Below are 18681 nucleotides of genomic sequence, written 5' to 3' on the forward strand. Positions count from 1 at the left end.
GTTTCTCCAACAGCATAATGCCAGTAGCAATTCATATCTATCAGACCATCCTCGAGGGTCAGCTGGGGTCGTTCCTGTGAAAGATATTGTGCAGCTCCTTCCAGAATTTGTTCTTCCTATTCAAGCTGGGATTATTTTCAGTGTACAGATATATATACACACATATATGCATGTGTTTATATATATATGTATATTTATACCACTAGACAACAGTAGTTTTATTTTTAATTACTTTGTAATTGCCTCTGTTTGTATATATCTGCATTTTATCTACATATTGTCGGAAGGGAGCATGGCATAATAAGGAGAGGTACAAAGAGAGGGAAACTAAAACAATGTATGACAAAAGGATGCCAAAAATTAATCCACGAGAGGTTTTTAATTTCAGATATCCAGCTGAATGGGTTGGCTGCAGGCTCTGCTCTGCCTCATTACATGATTGCTATGAAGTTCAATGAGGAGGCAGGAAAAGCCCTTTGTTACACACGCCCTAAGAAAATAGGTAGAAAAATTTATATATATAAATTATGTCTTTTCAAAGTAATATGATGAAAATGATGATATTGTAACTCTGAAGACTTCTGATGAACATTTTATCCTCAAAGAGCACTTAATTCACAAAGGAACATCTCGCTAGCAAAGTAACCCAAAGCCTGGAGAAACAATATGAGCGTTTGCAAAGACTTTGTACTATCACCAGAGAGGTCTAAATATGAAGACTGTAAAGAATGAACATCTTTGGAACAAACTTGTCTTTGGGATCTCAGATAAAGCACTTTCCCAGAGCCTGGTTTTCCAGTGATTTCATCAAGGAGGTGATTTCATCAAAAGCTAAAAGAAAGCTAGTGCAATGCTGACGTGGTAAAAACACAAGGAAGAGATTGTAAAGCCATTGAAGAGTGCAGCAGGGGTATCTTCAAATCTTTAAACACTTTCTCCCTTAATAATAGACATTCAGGAGAACAGAGCAATTATTTCCCTTTACAGATCTGAATAGAAAGATTTCTTAAATGGGAGCAGATAGGTCTTATTACATAAATAGGAGAGTGCCACATGTTGTAAATACAAAGTCAGATGTAATCAAAAGAAATGACATTTGCTACTTACCCCTGAAGAGCCACAGTAGTAACACTCAAAAACAGAGTGGGATTTTTGAATGCTGAGCCTGTACACAACACAGTACAGACCTCAGGCTTTAGAGTACCTGTTAGTGTGGGTGCCCTGGGCACTCCTGCAGAAGCCAACGCGCTCCCATCGTTTTCTGCCAAGCTGGAGCAATTTGAGGTGATGTGGGAAGGCTGTGCTGAGAAGCCACCTGGTGTTGTGGCATCTAACATTAACTGAGAGATGCTATTGAAAAGTACCAAAGTGTGCTGTAATAAATAAAGGAAAAAAAGAAATGCATTCTTAAATCTAGGAGCTGGAACAAAACCTTACAGTGTCATCACTGCGAACTGAATGTGGTGAAGGAGAGTCTTTCCTGGTTTATGACAGAGGGATTGGAAATGGCATTTAAAATACTGCAGCCAGCTCTGAATTTAATCATAGAACAAACATACAGAAACAGGGAGAAAAAAATCAAACCCCTGTTTAGTTGCCAGATATGGCCCTGTATAAATGGAGGAAGGGGTTCGTAAGAGTTTATTAGCTGAAAGTATCCATTACCAGTTCCCGTGTCTTGGACTGGCTGATTTAAGGAAATGACAATTTCCTTGAAGTTGAAGTGGTCCCTGATGGTACCCACACGGTACCAACCCCGCGGCTCCTTGGATCCCCAGGCCAGTTCCCTCTCCCAGGAAGGAGCCAAGGTGGTGTGGAAGCGCTTAGGACCCTACTGTCTTGGGGACACAGGGAACCCGCAGAGCTGTTTCAACGGATGCTAGTGCAGTGTGAGCAAAAAACAGGAACTCCTGCTTTCCATCTTTTAACTGTTCGTGGGCTTATTGGGTTTAACTCAGAGGGTCTCGGCCTGCCTTGTAGACTACAGCTTGTAGAGGGCACACACCTGTTTTTAACCAACAGCTTAAGGAACAATGATTTCTTTTTTTAGGCAGGCCTGAATTCAGTTACCATGACTGCAAAAATATAGAGAAGACGAACGATTAGGAATGCTCAAATTACCACGAGTTAAGCAGGGACTTCATATCTCCTGACCAGTTCGCAACCAACGCCATGAATGCCTGCGAGCTGTCATGACCACAGAGCAGAAGGCGTTCCCTTTGACTCCCTTCATGATGGTGACCCAGGCAGGAGGGCTCTTGGCAATAATGTCAGCCAGGGTGCAAGTGGAATCAGAGGTTCTCGCTGGCCTGTGGGAAGTAATTCTTCTGCAATGTAAGGATGTAGATATAGCCTCTTGTTCGTAGAGAATGTTATTCCTGGAGTTTATGCTTAATTGTAACAGCTGACTTTCTCAGTGACAAATCCCAGAAGAGGAGGCTAGATGCACACATATAATTTATAAATTGGGGTATTGATATGTATATATGCATACATTCACATATTTAAACATGCTTGTCTGGTACATATGCAGGTGTGTGCACGTGTTGGCTGAAGAACAGGCATGACAACAGGTTACTGAAGATTAAACATACCTTAAAATGTTAAATGTTAAACAAGTCTTACAGCCCTGGTAAAGGAACTAAAGATCCGTATGACTTTCAGTTTGTCCGAAGAAATAGCTTCCTTGGCATTACCTGAACCTGTGTGAGCAAAATGGAGCAATGAAAATATTGCGTAATGTTTTTCTCTGCACACAAGAAATAAATAGTTCTAAGGGCCAGATACTGCCCTTGGCAGTATAAAGTAATAAAGGCAGACATAACCAGGAGAAAGAGAAAACATTTCCTATTCATCCAAGAAGACCCACTCTAACAGGACTTGACAATCCACTTCCCCATATTCAGAGTACTCGAATTGACAATATTAGTTCTGTAGCAAAGGACACAAACTCTGGAGCTGACCATACCCCTGCTTTACTATCTTCTCATTATCATTGAAAGCTATGACTGATTCTGCTAGAGATTCACCACTAACCAGCATAATAACCGGCAGATTTCCATGTTCTCTATTACTCTGGATTTTGCACAAATCTTCAGATTATTGCCCTGTCCAGTTAAACCTAATTTTCTTTATCTTTAGCATTTTGGACCACTGAAAATCTTCATTTCACATCTTGTAGAAGCATCCCATGGACATTTTGGCACAGAAGAAAACGACCCTAAATCTAAATAAGAATAATGAAATCCCGTAATTAACATTTCTATTAGAGAGTGAGAATAGCATCTGTGTGTTAGATGCAATAAACACAAATAAGTCAGAATAATCTCCAGTCTCGTATTAAGATGCGAATCATCTATTTATTACTTTGAGTATAAATGTTCCATTGCTATTTGCACAATGATTAAGAGTAGTTTTGAGAAAATAAATCTTTTTCTTAATAGTGCAAAGAATGAGAAGGATGGAGAATAAATGGGAGTTTAAGGGGATGCTAAAGTTCTCCCATGAGCTTGGATGAGATTTATGTGCAATGTGAATAAAAAATGTATATGACAGCGCAGGATTCACTTTGTTGTTGGTTCCTATTCCATTTGTCTCGCCTAACTGTATTCTTTGCCTCCCAGACATATAGTGAGTCTGGCATTGTTGAGAAAGCGAGGGAATAATCTGCCAGTCAGCAGCTATTCGTGGCAGCTTAACCTCATCCGATCTCATCAGACCCAACATTGCAGAGCAAGACCAGTGCCATGAGATTCGGAGTAAAAGCATAAATAGCTACCTGCAAAGTTGCTTCTGCTAGGAAGAGGCATCCTAGGAGGCCCACTGCGGAGCAGCCTTATTATTGTCGTGCCTTTTCCATTCTTAAATGAATACGTAGGTTCTTCAATTATATATCAGCTTTCATAAAATGTCAACAGCTTAGTAACAGCACGAGCAAGAGCTGGTAGGATTGTGATATATGTCTGATAAGCCTCTCCGTGCAGCTTCAGAGCTATGAGGCTTCATGCTCAATGCTTCATGTCCATTCCCTGTCCACTCTCATTAAGGTTTCCACAAAAAATCTCACAGCAGTTGCCCAGCTGTAAATATGCAAAGGTCCGAATCTGAAACTACTGACACCTTATTAGTTAGACGGACAATGCCTGGGTGGCTAGGAAATAATACTATGGAGCCATCAAAGTGCAGGATTCCGATGGGATTTTTCGCCCCCATTGCCTGAGGGGATGAGACTCAGGCGCTTCTGCCTCCTGCCTTGTTTCTACCGTGCCTCCATTGCCCGCATGCTCCTCCTGCCCGCGCTGTTCCCTCCTGGCTCCCGTTCCCCAGTGACTTCTGACCATGTTGCCCCATTTCAGCAAAATTTCGTAGAAGGGGTGGAAGCCTTCAGCACGCTGAGATCCAGCGCACCACGCTTTATTTCATGAAACCAGGGGGAGAGGCGGGGGCAGAGACGCCGCCGTTGTCACCACTGCGGAGGGAAAGGCTGCAGAGCCGCCTCGTCCAGATTATTACAAATCAGGGAACCCAGACGGGAGAGTGCTGCAGTAAATCAGCCCGTGCATGATCTACCGCTCAAGGAACTATTTGTGGAAGAAAAATTATACTTGTTAGCTGCAGAATTATGCCAGCTGTTGGCTCAGTGTACGACAGCCGTTACATGAACGGCGTCCCCCCCATGGCGCTATGGCCGCCCTCCTGCTGGGGTGCCGGCGCACTCCATCAGGTCCCCTGGCACCCCACAAAGTGTCTCATGGTTGCCTTGTGGTCACTGAAAGGGCGCATAGCACTCCGTCGTGGTTTGCATAGCTGTCATGTATCGGAGGGCAAAGTGGTGGCTGAGGCCATGACTTTGCTAGCGGGCAAAGCTGAGGGCTGTGGGAAATGTCAGGAGAAATATCTGCCACGTTGGTTGTAGCACGGTGCCATTTGCTGGTCTTACCCCCAACAAACTTCTCTAGCTCCATGTAAGTACACAATTGCATTAGAGACTGCTGTCATAGGAGGAAATTTATTCATTGCCGCATATATGGAGTAGAAACTCATACCACATAAGCAAAGTCCACCTCATTTATAGGGAAACAAGAAGTTTTATATCAAAGTCATGCTGATGAATAAATACCATAGCATTTTGTCCTTCTTGAGACAAAAATGGACAAAATGAGTGGTTTGACTAAAAGATGCCAAGGAGCTCCTGAACACTGAGACACACAACAGTGGCATAGGAGTGTCCAAAGCGTGGTTCTCAAACCACACACTCCTTCGCCTGTTCAAATGCGGCTCCGGCGTCCAAACCATCCTACTTGACCAGATGAGGACAGTGCTTCTGTGGGGCTGCTGGGCAATCCAGGTCACTGCATAAGGAAAGAAGATGGCATGTGCTGCTGTAGCCAGCTTTGCCGGGTTGTTGTGGGACACCGGTGCACACCCAGCCCTTTCCACCCTCTCCAGGACAAGAGAAGGCCCATCACCTACCAAGCCCCATGACACAGCTCTAGCAGCCCAAACTTCTGCAGCTTGCTTGAAGAGCTTGACCAACAGGGCCTTAGTGGTACACAAGCAACTTCAAAATAGCCCACAGATCCTGCTTGGACAGTCAAGTGCCTCCTGCTGAGACGAGGCAGGACCAGACGTCACTGCTCTGCCGTTGGTGCTGCCAGCAGTGGTCCCAGCAGCCCTGGGACAGCCCTGGCCAAGCACTTCTTATTTGCCAGAGAGCAGGAGCCGAGAACAACTAGATCTGTTCCCCCCTAGTGTTCAGAAAAGCTGTGGCTCTAGGTTTTAGAACGGTACTTGTGAATGCCCTTCTTCCTTTGACCACACAACGAAGTACGATATATTGCAAAACTTGGATTCCCTGCTCCCCCTTCCCAGGTGAGACAGGGGTGAGCACGTGCAGGTATGCTCGCCCTGTACTGCAGCGAGGAATTGCACCCCAGCTTCCCACCAAGAGTTTGGGCACGCTTCAGCAAAGCATCCCGCTCACGTTGCCGTCACACGGTGGGAGCGAAGTCCCTCCCAGAGTTTGCCATCAGGCTGGCACGGGGCAAGTCTGCGAAGCGGCAGCTGGAGGTTCCTGAGGAAGCCACCACACTGTTTTCCCCCAAAATGTCAGCATTGCAGAAGGAGCCATGGCAGCAGCACTGCAGCAACGCAGTGAAGTCTTGTACCCTCTGGCAAACAGGATACGTAAATAAATGGGTTTCTATCTAAATTCCATTGTGTGCAGATTTGTACCAAAGAATTGTTGTGATGTGCATCATTATGTCTCATTATGTGATTGCAAGTAACCTTTTGTGTCGCAGACACAATCCACGTAACACACTGTGTGACCAGTTTACAAAACCAGGCTCCTTCAGAAGGGCGAGTAATTAATCATTATTCAGCAACAGCACTCACCACTCCACTACTTGCTGGCAGGAGTGTATAACCGAGGGCATGCCTAGCTACCACAATACATTATTCATGCAAGAAAACTACAGTTAGCGGTGGTATTGTTCCAATAAATGGTTAAAAAAAGAAAGCACTCCGCTAGTTTTCAAGTGTGTGGCTGATTTTATTTTTTTTTAAATAAAGCTACTGCCAACACATTGCATGAATAAGCGTAGGCCTAAGTTGCAAATGCAGTGGGAAAGAATTAGTATAAGGCACCAATGTACGTTTTTCATAATGCCAAAGTCAATAATCCGAGGACAACAAGAAGATCTCTCAAATGCCTTGCCTTGAAGGTATAGAGCAGTAACTTTATGGCTATAGTAATTTTATTACTTTATCAAGCACTAATTTAATAGAGAATGGAATGCACATTGTCAAAAATAGATTGTAGCAAATATTTTATTCGATTAAGAGTCCTGCTGGTAATTTACATATTGTGCTCTTTAGGACATACTTTTCTTCATACTTAGCTTTGGCTTTCAGTTACACTACACCTGGCTGACAATCTCTCATGACGCAAATAAGGCACATGAGATTATTTACATTTGATCACTGTCCACTGTTTACACAAGCTGGTGTTAATGCAAAAGGCTGACAAGGGCTGGAATTTAGTCACTGATTTTGGAGAGGCTGGAATTGTACCTGGTTTTTGCTCAGCTGCCTTTGTCACAGAGCTGCTCAGTTCCTCTCTACTGCCAAATACTGCAGGAAAATGGTCGGTATGCAAGTGTAAACCCTTCCATCGTCTTACAGTTCACCATGAATGCATTCCAAAAAGGTACTTTTCATCTCAGATCTCACCGTTTACCCCACCAGTCTGTCGAACTTTCCCAGTTGAGGCCATTAGTGAATTTTATTTTCAGTTGTTTTCCTTTATATGGCAGTCTTCTTTCCCCAATTAATTCCATTTGAATTTGGAAGAGCTTAGTTCATCAGGTCCAGTCACATCATTAAGGTTATAGATTTTTTTTTTTTTATAAAAGAGAATCAGAAATGCCCTTGTGAAACTGTGAGTTCAGAAGCATGTTGAAAGGAAGCTGCAATAATTCAAAGGAACCTCAAAAGCTAAACATGTTTTGAGGAATATGTTTCTGGCTGCAGAATAAATATGTGTAACTTCACCAAAATTTGTCACTGAAAAAAACCAACCTTACATTTTGCTTTGGGTTCATAGACTGCTAACATTTTTGGGTTGAGGTTGTTCGACTAAAAAAGCACGAACACGGATCGAGTGCAACATTTACGATTTATACACGTATTCCGTCCAGCCGCAGTTTCCGTAACTGCAGTGCACAGAGAGCGGCCGTTCAGCAGAGCACATCGCGTAGCAAAAGACGAGTTGGCTTCCTCGTCTTTTTTCAGCAGGGCGGTGTAAGGAGAGCACAGCGACGGGAAGCACGGCGGATATATTCACTTCCTCTCGTGGAGGATTTCATTTTCTTCTTTGCTGAGAAGACTAGTCTCCTTTGTCCCGAAGTATTAACAAATATACCAGCTCCCAATGAAGACAGACTGCCCTGTGTCTATCAATAGAATCTATATAGAATCTTTTCCCTTAGGGATTAATTCAACTTTTGATTCAATCTTTCTGAGCTTTAAATTATGATGTTACAAACCTCCAAGGAACTACTGTACTATTTGTGACCTTCTTTATTACTTTCTGCTGTTTGATAAAGTACAGAAAATTGATTTATAGTTTAGTTTGCTTGTGAACATGGAATATCAATGGTGAGAGCGTGATTTGCAGAAAAGCAGGGGAAGTAGGCATTGGTTAAAGTTTAATATAGCAGTTTATTAATTAATGGTGAAGGACAATTGAATAACTGCACGTTAATCTTGAGTGAGATTCTGGAAGTGTAACGTGAAATAATACCGATGAACCACAGCATCTTGCAAGAGTTGGATTTGAAGTTTTCAAGGCATTTTCCTCAAGGAAGAATTTTGTCCACCGCTTCCACTTCTCTCCCCTAAACCTCCCCTTCTTCCCCTTATGACCTGAAGGGTGTTTTTTTTGTTTTCTGTAAGCATTAAAGGTTAAAGGTGGTAGGCAAGGCCGAAGTTTTCCAAATGGTGCCTAAAATTAGGCGTCTGTGTCTGTATTTGGATTCTTAGGCCCCAATCCAGGAGTCTATTTTTATTCAAAGCAGCCGAGCACTTGACTTCAATGGATCTAAAAACACTCGCGCTTAAGTGCTTTGCTGAATCAGGACGGACTTAAGCACAAATGTAAATGCTGTGCTGAATTGGGGCTCTAAATATGTGGCTTGATTTTAAAAGTGCTGAGAGCCGGCAGGTCTAATTGAAGTCAATGGGAGCTGCGAGATGCTCAGCGTTTCTGAAAATCAGGCCACTCATTGAGGCGCCTGAAGCTGATTTCAGGTGCTCGGCTTGCAGCCTTCACCGGGGGAGAAAATGGTAACCCAGGAGAACCGGCAATGGAAGGGATGATTTCTTAATAAATGAGATCCTGATTTTATGCAATAAACCTTAATAACATAAAATGAGGGGACGGGGAGGTAAAAAGCAATACTTTCCTGGAAATCTAATAGGGTGTTTTTTGGCGAGCGTCAAAGTGCTATGCAAAAATATGAAATGAATAAACAAATCAAATTAAAAAGCCTAGTAACTGGAGAAATATTGGGCTAAATTCATGCCTTGCGGAACAGCAGCATCCCTGATGAATTACATCAGGCACGGATTTGGCCCACTACGTTTTGAGCATTAATTTGATGTGAAGCAGTGAGTCAACAACGCAAATCCCACACAGCGAACAACTTTGCTCTACCACCATTGCGAGCACCAAGCACAACAGTTTGGATTAGTAAATTGTAAAAATGCAAAAGTTAAACATTTTTGCAAGTAAAAAAAAATAAATCATTATAGGGTATAAAATAAACAGCAATGTTAGGAAGAAAGATGAGGTGTAGGCTAGTAGTTTTGAGAAAGGCAATTTTTTCAAGTGAATTCAGTAGTCCTCTCTATCTAAAGCCCACTAGCTGTGTAGGCTGCCCCACGCCGCTCCTCGCATCATGCCTCGGGTACCTTCTGCGGCACACATCAAGACGAGAAGAGTTGGTCGTGCAGCGTTGTGCTGTTAAGCCCCACAGAAGGCTGTTGACACAACAGGATAGGCCTACAGCGGAGCGTTGGCTACCTGTGAACGAACCCTGAGCAAACCAAAGAAAAGCGATTCCTTCCCCTTTTTACGTGCATGTAAAGGAGAGAGCTGTGAAAACCCTTTGCCAGCCCCTCGCCTAGCTCTTGCCTGCCCTGTGTCAATGCCGGTGTGGAAGCCCACCTTGCTGCACCCTGTACCGTCCAGGAAGGATTCAGAGAACCCATGCTTGTCCAGCCACCTACCTGCCTGATCCTCCTAGCCCGTCTGCTGAGACAGAGGGGCTGGTGAAGGACTCTCATGATGGTGCTTTTTCCTAGTACAGGTATTGATCATCTCAGGATGGAAGACACCAACCATTTTGGACTTGTCAGTCCCTGCTACCTGCACAACTTGGAGCCAAGCATGACCACGCAGAAAAGCCCTCACATTCCCCACCCCCTCCTAACTCGAGCCAGCAACTCTTAAAACTCCACTGAGCATTTTTCAAAAGTTTTCCTAAAAGTTTTCCTACAAGGTTGATGTCGGCCCTTCAACAGCCTTGGGTGCTCAGAGCAGAAAGGCAGATAGCGCCTTTCTACCATTAAATATATTAAAACGAGTGGTTCTGTCCCCTGCCCAAAGTGCAGTAACGCCGGTGTGATCTGGACGACTATCTGAAATCAATCACGACCATTAGAAAGAGTAAAAGAAAACCCAGTACACAACCAGTTGCGGGGGGGGAACCTGTCACTTGTGATAAAAAAGAGAAACAGAAGTGGATTTGAAACATTCGTTTCCCTTTATTTGCTCAGTGAGGCTGATGCGTACTGCACATTAAAAAAAAAAAAAAATCACAGGAATTTTCATACAATGAATTAAACCACAAAAGTACATGTAGAATTGGCAGGTGGAAAATAGCCCAGCTTGGGCTTAACTAATATCTTGCTTTCCCTGTTCAGCATAGTCCAACCAGTAGCTTTACATGTTCACCTACTGTACAAATCTTACAGTAGCTCCATCAGGTCAGTGGTTCACATTATTGAAAATGTCTGTCACATAGGTACAAATTTAGAATCATCACATTATATTACATGGCTATTCTAGGTCATTTATAGATCAGATCTTATACTACAGTGATTGAAGTTCTCATTACAGCCATCAAAAAGGACACATAATCATTACCTACTGTAAGCTTACATCTAAAGGGATGAGAAGAAGGTGTGGTTGGTTTTTTTTTTTCAACTGACCCAAGTATCATACCCCAGAGGCACAGACTTTCCTCTCAGTGCTGCTCTTGGCGATGGCAGCCCAACTGCTTTTCAGAGTCGTTTCACACAGATATTTTTCTTCAATTTTAGGCTCCCTCTGTTTGGATTTGGAGCATTTTACGTTCCGTAGGAATTACTTTGTTACAGCTCTAGGAAAGACCGTAGTTTCTAAGTACCAGTTCTGTTACCTGTATCGTGGATGTGGTACTTACCACAGCGTGAAAGCAACAGTACAATCTTCATCTAAAAGACACACAGAGCTATGCTGCAATTTGCCTCCGGTGACAATGTGGTACATGTGCTAATTTGAAATGTTCTTGGGGGAGAAAAAAAGAAAAGGAAACGCCAAGTTCATATTTTGATGGGTTAGCTACTACCGTGTCTACAAAGGATACAAATAGCTTTATTCAGCAATCCTAGCTCGATTAATTTCATATGTAATTTGTAAATCCACAGAGGAAAGCCATCTTCAAGATGAGAATGTTTGCCAGGCCAGTGAAAAAAAAATAAAAATTGACTCATGTCATTATGCCTGCTTGGTGAAAAATAAATAATCCCCCCCCCAAACCCCACACCAATTTATTCATGTCAGCAATCTAGGGCAAAAGAGAATGTATTTAAAATTTAATCACAGAAATTTAAAGGCAAATTAGGTAATGCATCTGGTCCTTGAACACATAATATGATATACTAAATATTGATTTCTTAAAAATAATTTATTGCTTTTAATATTTTTCTTTACAACAGAAGATACTCAAAATCCAGAAAGGAAAATTGTAAACTTTTAGTTTGGCATTCACACAAAGTTAAAATACCTGCATTTTTAACCTACAGAGCAACAACAAGAATTATGCAGATTAAAGAATGTTACAGTTGTAACACAGAACCTCCGAAAAAGTTCTTTTCCTTTTTTTTTTTTTTTATTGCTATCTATCTACTGAGAAATAAGAAGCCAAAAAGTCAAGCAAGCATCCGACAGGACAGACAGTGGAATCTCTCAGAACACAATATGCTGGTGATAAAATGAATGCAGCCATCAAAATCAACCGCACTGGCATGGGGGTGGAATCGGTTTTCTAAGATTGGGAGTGGGAAAGGAGATTAAATAGTTAGGTGTGCCATACCTTTAAGAGGTGTCATGAATGCCAAACAGTAATAGAATACCAAATCTATACATTCGCAAGCAAATTCCAAACTTTGCTGATTCAGACTAGAGACTCCGAGTTCAGATGAAATTCCAATGCTCAGAATAGCAGTAGTTTACTCTTGTGGTTTTTTTCTTTCCTGAAGTTTCTATTTAATTTAGCAGAAGCAATGTCATCAGCAACAATGTCATGGGCACATCTGAGGCCATGCTAGTGCATAGTAAAAAAAAAAAAAAAAAGAAAAAAAGAAAAAAACCCCAAACAACCCACTGCTTCTGCAAAAGCTGAATTTCCAAACGAAGCACTTACTCCAAAAGGACAACCGTCATGCATCCTCGGTATAAAATTTCCACTGGCCTTTTTATTATTTTAGTCATCTCATAATTTATAATAAATAGGATAATTGTAACTGATAAATATGTCTCTTTAGTAAACAAAGGAATGAAGGATCGGTATTTATACAGGATGCATAACTGTAAAAAATATAGATAAATACCATCATTAAACTCTGCCAATGAAAAGATTACTGGCTTCAAGAACAGTGTTTAGACACAGAATTACTGTAAAAATCATACTGTACTTAGTACCTCAGCATATTTTTATCAAATTAAAATCACAAAAATTAAAACAAAATAGCATTTTAAAAAGATTTTTGACCTCTAGTTCCAAAACTACTGTTGATACATAAAATAAAAACATTTCTTAATGATTACCCATTTGAGAGACTTTACATAAAATTATGATATCTCCTAGAAAAATTTAGATGAGAAAATTTCATTCCCCTAACAAATTCAGTGTATAAAACTGCAAAAGAAAATCAAGCAATGAGAAAAATGTGGAAAAATACTGCAGAAGTGGTTAATACCTTTTGGGCTAGGATAATTCTTGACAAAATTCTTATATAAGCTCACCAAAGAAGGGATGAATGTGTGTAAAGCGTCTTTGCACTCAGACACACGCGCACACACATATACACACGCACGCCCTCACCCACACGCTCTTCTCTCTTTTTTTACAATCAAATATATATAAGCGTAAGTTCAGCTTTCTACATATGTTAGTGTACAATAATTGTTTCACCTCATATAATTACATTTGAGTACTCTTGATTAAGAAAAATTCAGCAGTTTTTGAAAAGAAGGCTGCATTTACAGTGCATAGCTGTAACAAAAAAGAACATCGTCATACAGTATGTACATAAATAAAAATACTCCATCTAACATTTGTAAATACTCAACTACTTCAGAGAATGTAGCAAATAAACTATCTGTGCACACACCCAGATAGTTATATCCAACTCTCATTAATAATGTAACACCACGTCCGCTCATTAGAATAAATTGCTGAACAAGCTGCACATTTGACCATTAACAAGGCTTTGAAAATTTTGCTGTGGAAGATCAACGTTGTAGACATTTACATGGGTGTCAGAATTAAAAAATGAAACTTCAAAACGTTAGGGAAGCTTGAGCCTTTCATTTTCTCTTCTGCAAGGATTAAAAAAAAAAAAACCAAAACACAAAAAAAACCCCAAACCAAAACAAAGAAAATAAAAAACTTGAAACAAAGCTAAAACAGATTGGAGGCTTCTGGGACCTGTGGTTTCTTCTGGATTGTCATATTATCACTGTGTTGTGAGAAGAAGCTTCATTTAAAAAAAATAATAATGCAGTGTCTGATTCCCAGACATCAGCAGCCATAGTTCTCAAATTTTTTTTTTGTTTGTTTTTGTTCTTTTTTTGTTAAAATGCAGTATGTACAGATTTTGCAGTTCTTCGTTGTATGTGTATCTCTGTGGAACTGCTGCCATGTCTCGTGGTTTGCACTGAACTCGCAAGGAACGCCCGGCTCCCCCGCCACCGATCACCCGCGAAAGCAAAGCTGACACCCATGGACACGCATGTGCTTACTGGACAGCCATCCCGCCTCTCCACTCGTCGAGCAGCTGTGTTCATGTAAACCATGGTTTTGAACAGAGAGTGTAAAGTAGGAGAAATTCCTAAGCATGACTTTTTACTTGTCCATTATTGAAGGACGTGATGTCCGTGAGGTATTCGCCATCCCTCTGTTTTCCTCAGGTGCGATGCATGTTACCTGCGCAGGCTCCGCTGTGCCTCTTTAAGTAAACTATCAAAATCCATGGAGTCATATTTGCTTTTAGTGGAAGCAGGATCAAAATCATCTGAGTTTGAATCTGAAACCCAAAGGATGCAAGTTTAGACAAGAGGCAACAACCACTAGCAAGTACTTGTATTATTTTCTCTGTACAATGGTACAAACAAGGCACTGCGGAAACAATCCACTTACAACCGCAACTTTATGGGACAATAAAAGTCCAGAAAAGGTGATCAGAGGAGCATTAGGTATGGACAGAGCTTTCTGGTAAGAAGCAGGACTTAACAAAAGCGGCACGTCTCTTCAGCAGTGGGGGAGAACCATAAACCGTGTGTACATAGGGAGCAGGTAAACAGTCTCTCCAAGGACTTGAGCACCGGCGCACTGCTATGTATAGATCTCAAAGCAGTCCAGATAATCTTGACAGATGCTTTACCCAAAACTCCAACATCATTTTGCAACATGCAATATCCATGATTTACTTCTCCTGAGAAAGGTAACAGGGGATGGTTCTGCAGAAAGCCAGAGCAGCCTGCGTGCAGCGGCGCAGGGGACACTGCTGCTCCTGCCTGCCCTGCCTTGTCTTGTACAAGTCACTACACCTCCCTGAATCTCTGGTTTTGCTTCCGCTCTGATTTTTTTGGAGTTTGCCTGTCTCGAGTGTGAGCAATTCAGGGCAGGGCCTCTGCACTGCTGTACAAGCAACCTCAGGTGGGCTCCTCGGCTTTTTGCAGCATATATGCTAAGTCATAGCAGCAATAATGGCCCAGGTCCCGTGACCTGCGACACCTGCTCCAGCTTTGCTAGTTGCTCAGGCACAGACGTCATCATGTTCCTCACACAGAGGAGGGATTGTACGCTTGGGGCCATACAGCTCCAGTACAGAAATTATTGACGTGGCTGCAAGCATTGAACTCCCTTTTGGAGCCATCTCTGCTTAACACTGACTCTCCCTGGTTCCTGTGTCACAGCTCCTTTAAGAGAGTGCCCTTTTCTTACCATTTCATGGGTTGAATTAATCAGAACTCCCCATCTACCACTATAAGACACACTGTACATTAAATGTTCATTACAAGTTCTGTTAAGACAATATCTTGTCACAGAGGAGAGGTGTTAAACTTCTGACTACTATTTTCAAGTGTTTTCTTTCTTCTGTACTCAACCCAAAGCTGATTAATTCTCTCTGTCCTTGTACTAGCTCATGAATTTTAAAGTTCATCCTGCCATTTTCTTATGTAGCTCTATCAGATACTCTGCAAAATACAGGGAATGCAGTCTGAAGTACAGAAGCTCAAGCTGTCAGCAGGACAAAGTGAAAATACCCTGCTCACAGATACTATGGGAATCCCACTCAGTATGGAGAGACCTGCCAGGGAATACTCCCAGTGATGAATAATGTTCAAGAGGGTTTCCTTCAGACAACTTATTTTAAACCCTAGATTTTCTGAGATACACAGACGACCCTGGCTTCCAGTGCTGAAGATAAGTCAAATCAAGTCAAGACTTCAATCTGTTTTTACTGTTTTTATCAGCCTACATTTCGACAAATGTCTAGCTACCTTTTATATTTTCAACATCAACCCTATATCTCTTCAGCAGTCAATTGCCTTTTCTTAGCTTTACATTATCTGTTTAGCCACTGAAGTGAATTATAGCATATTCATTGTGAACAATGCGTATCATCTTTATCATTTATTCTGAAAAGACATCAATTGGTTAGAAAAAAAATTATCTGTATTCACTTCCTGCATTGTACAAAGCCGAGGGCAGCACATACAAGATTTCATTAGCACTGTGTTACAGGGTTATGAAAGATTTTAATGACTGTGGTCATTTATTCATAAAAAACACAATATCTGATTAATATAGATTCAATGGCAAAAAGTCCCTTGCTATGTTATTCAGCAAAGAGTATCTCCCATACCTTTAGTCTATTTATACAGGTATTAGGAAAGGTTTAACATTTAATGAATACTTTACATTTTAAAAGGTAATTAAATTAGAGGTGAGTTTATAATATATTATGGTATTACAGAGGATGTTTTGGTAGTCTGCATGGTCTCTTTATGCATATACTTAACCCCAGTATTCCTGCTACAAGACTTTGAACATTTCCAGACATCCTTGCAAGGGGAAGCATCCCACCCCGACCCAGAGCATAGGGCAGAATCACACATTTTTGCCCAGACAGGACTAGGACAGACCCAGATGTGTTATCGCAGCCAATATGCACACCAGGTACTGGAGTTATCACACCAGACATACTGCGGTCTGGGGACTGGTATGCACATTGCCCCACATCCGTGGGACAGCAAACACCAAGAGATTTGCTAAGCTCTCCAGAAGTCCCTGCAAGGAGACACCTTCTTGCTTATGCACAATTTGAGAACCACCAGTTGAGATCTGTGGCCTTTGCTATACTAAGGGTCAGATTTGATCACAAGCCCTTCTAGCTTTCAAACCTGAGAAACTATGAATTGTGTTTAAGGAGTGTCTCTGGCAAGTTCTACACATCTACTGCACAACTCATGGCAAAGTAAAAATCATAATGAATTTTTCTGGGTTGAGGCATCTACTTTGTTCTCTGTTTATCTGTCATATATACAAAACAGGTATTAGAACCAAGCAGTCGTAGCATAGCAATGAATAGTAAAGCGTGCAGGAGGTTTCTCTGGTGCTACCATTTCAATATGGAAATGGATTACTGAATATTGGGCACTTATTTTTGATAATGATGGAAAAGGGCGCTGAAAGAATTTTCATGATCTGAAATATATGAAAGAAGCCAGCTGAGATTAGAGCTCAGATTAGTAGACTTCTAAACTTCTTCCAGCAAGTGAAAACCACTTCCTTTAATTTCTCCCACTCATTGAAATAATATAAGCAGCAAACAAAAAAGAAGCAAACCCTAAATTATCCTGAGTTACAAGGTTCCAGTTATGTACTTCAATTCACATAGAGCAAAATACCTACCTAGGTCTGCATAGTTAGACTTGCAAAATTGCTTGCGTCCACAGAAGTACAGCTCAAAGTCAGGTTCATTTGACCTGCGTAAAGTGTATCCATTTTCAAGAGCAGCAAAGGCGTCACAAGTATAGCGGTAGGTGATGAAACCATAGCTGTCTCTGCAATTGAAAAATACAGTTGTGAACAAAAGCTGAAAAGAGTTAATGCCCATTAGCGTAACCCCTTCCTGAAAGCAAGAACTTGCAGGAGATCCAGCAGTGGAAATGCCAGAAGTACTGCACCCATTTATCAGCATGATTGTCCTGTCATGCAGCTAAATACTTACTTCTGGGACAGGAAATCTCAACTAGCAAGATTAATAAATAAGGATGAAAGAAAATAAATAAGGTTTTGAACTCAGCATGTCATCTGTCACAGCACTTACACTGGTAACTCCCATACCAGTAATCTTACTGCTGTATTTTTTTAAATACGGCAGCTCCCAAACACGAAGTAATCTCAAAAGTTCTTACCCATCATCCCGCAAATTTACTGTGCACTCCTCAATTTCACCAAAAACTTCAAACCGGTCCCTCAGTTCTGTTCGGGTTGTGTCAGGTCTGATTTTACCCAGATAAATCACACGACGTTCTTCCTGTTGAGAAACAGCAATGGGGAAGGCATATTTTTAACGAACGTGTAATAGAGATGAACCTATACATATACGCATGCAAATACACACACATGGATACGTAACTATAGTCATAGTCTCTTGTGGAAGACCTACTGCATCTTGCTAGTAAGTGAAACAGTTCACTCCTGGAAAGCGTCTAAGGTATTTAAATAACACTACATTTGTCAGGTGGTGTGCCCCTGGAAGGTTTAACTGCTTGCTGTCCCTGTTCTGCTACACGCTGTCAGACAACTCCCTTTGTATCCTACGGCACCTTCTTCCCTTCCACCCTTTCTTCCACTTCCCCTCCAAGACTGTAAACCCTTTCAAACGAGGAACTCCCTTTCTCTTGCCATCTATGCAACACTGCACAAAACCCATCTTAGTTGTGGAGTAGTATAAAGTACAGAATAATTGCATAAATGTACCACAAACATAACAAAATGTATTACAAACATAACATTATAAACTCAGATGACTCAATAGCTGATTCATCCTGCAATCAACTGTTCCACCATAATCCATACCTTAAAATAGAGAGAAAACTGCTAGGGGTCCAGAAGGTTACTTTTATTAAAATAAGTTTGTTTTTTTTTTTTTGGGGGTGGGGAGGCAGCACATTAAAATATATCTTGTGGTCACCATTACTTTTTGGTTTCTTTGGAAAAAAAACCTGACTGAAGTCCCTGATTTTTACAGGCTAGGGTGTCATCTGCATGTTCCTTTGATCCTTGGAGCAAAGCATCAAAGATACTTTCAAAACAATTGAGTCATGGTCATAGCCTTCCTTCCTGAGTGGAAATGCTCATCAGAATGACAGAAGGACTAGGAAAGCCTGTGGGAGTCGCTTTATGAATTTTTGGACGAACACTGTACTAAGGGTAGAGCCATTTAGTGAGCTGCAAGCAAAGCAAAAGGCAAAAAAAGATCTTCAGAACACTGACCTTAAGGTAATCAGGGCAAAGAAGCACCAGATACACATGGCTTGGGTGCTCAGCCTTCCTG

At 41.4% G+C, this 18681-nt stretch overlaps 1 protein-coding gene across 7 annotated transcripts in view; it reads right to left on the reverse strand.

The window, feature by feature from the left end:
* Positions 1-11722: 11722 nt before the first annotated feature.
* Positions 11723-18681, reverse strand: part of PPARGC1A (PPARG coactivator 1 alpha) — a 371540-nt gene continuing 364581 nt past the window's right edge. For all 7 annotated transcript variants that reach the window (XM_074587715.1, XM_074587717.1, XM_074587716.1 and 4 more), the window contains 3 exons: positions 17537-17658; positions 17031-17182; positions 11723-14136 (listed from right to left, as the gene is read on the reverse strand). In XM_074587715.1, the coding sequence (XP_074443816.1) occupies positions 14033-14136; positions 17031-17182; positions 17537-17658 (378 nt within the window). In that variant the 3' untranslated portion in view covers positions 11723-14032. The remainder of the gene's footprint in view (positions 14137-17030; positions 17183-17536; positions 17659-18681) is intronic.

Source organism: Larus michahellis, chromosome 5 (genome assembly GCF_964199755.1).
Source record: "Larus michahellis chromosome 5, bLarMic1.1, whole genome shotgun sequence".
NCBI classification, from domain to species: domain Eukaryota; kingdom Metazoa; phylum Chordata; class Aves; order Charadriiformes; family Laridae; genus Larus; species Larus michahellis.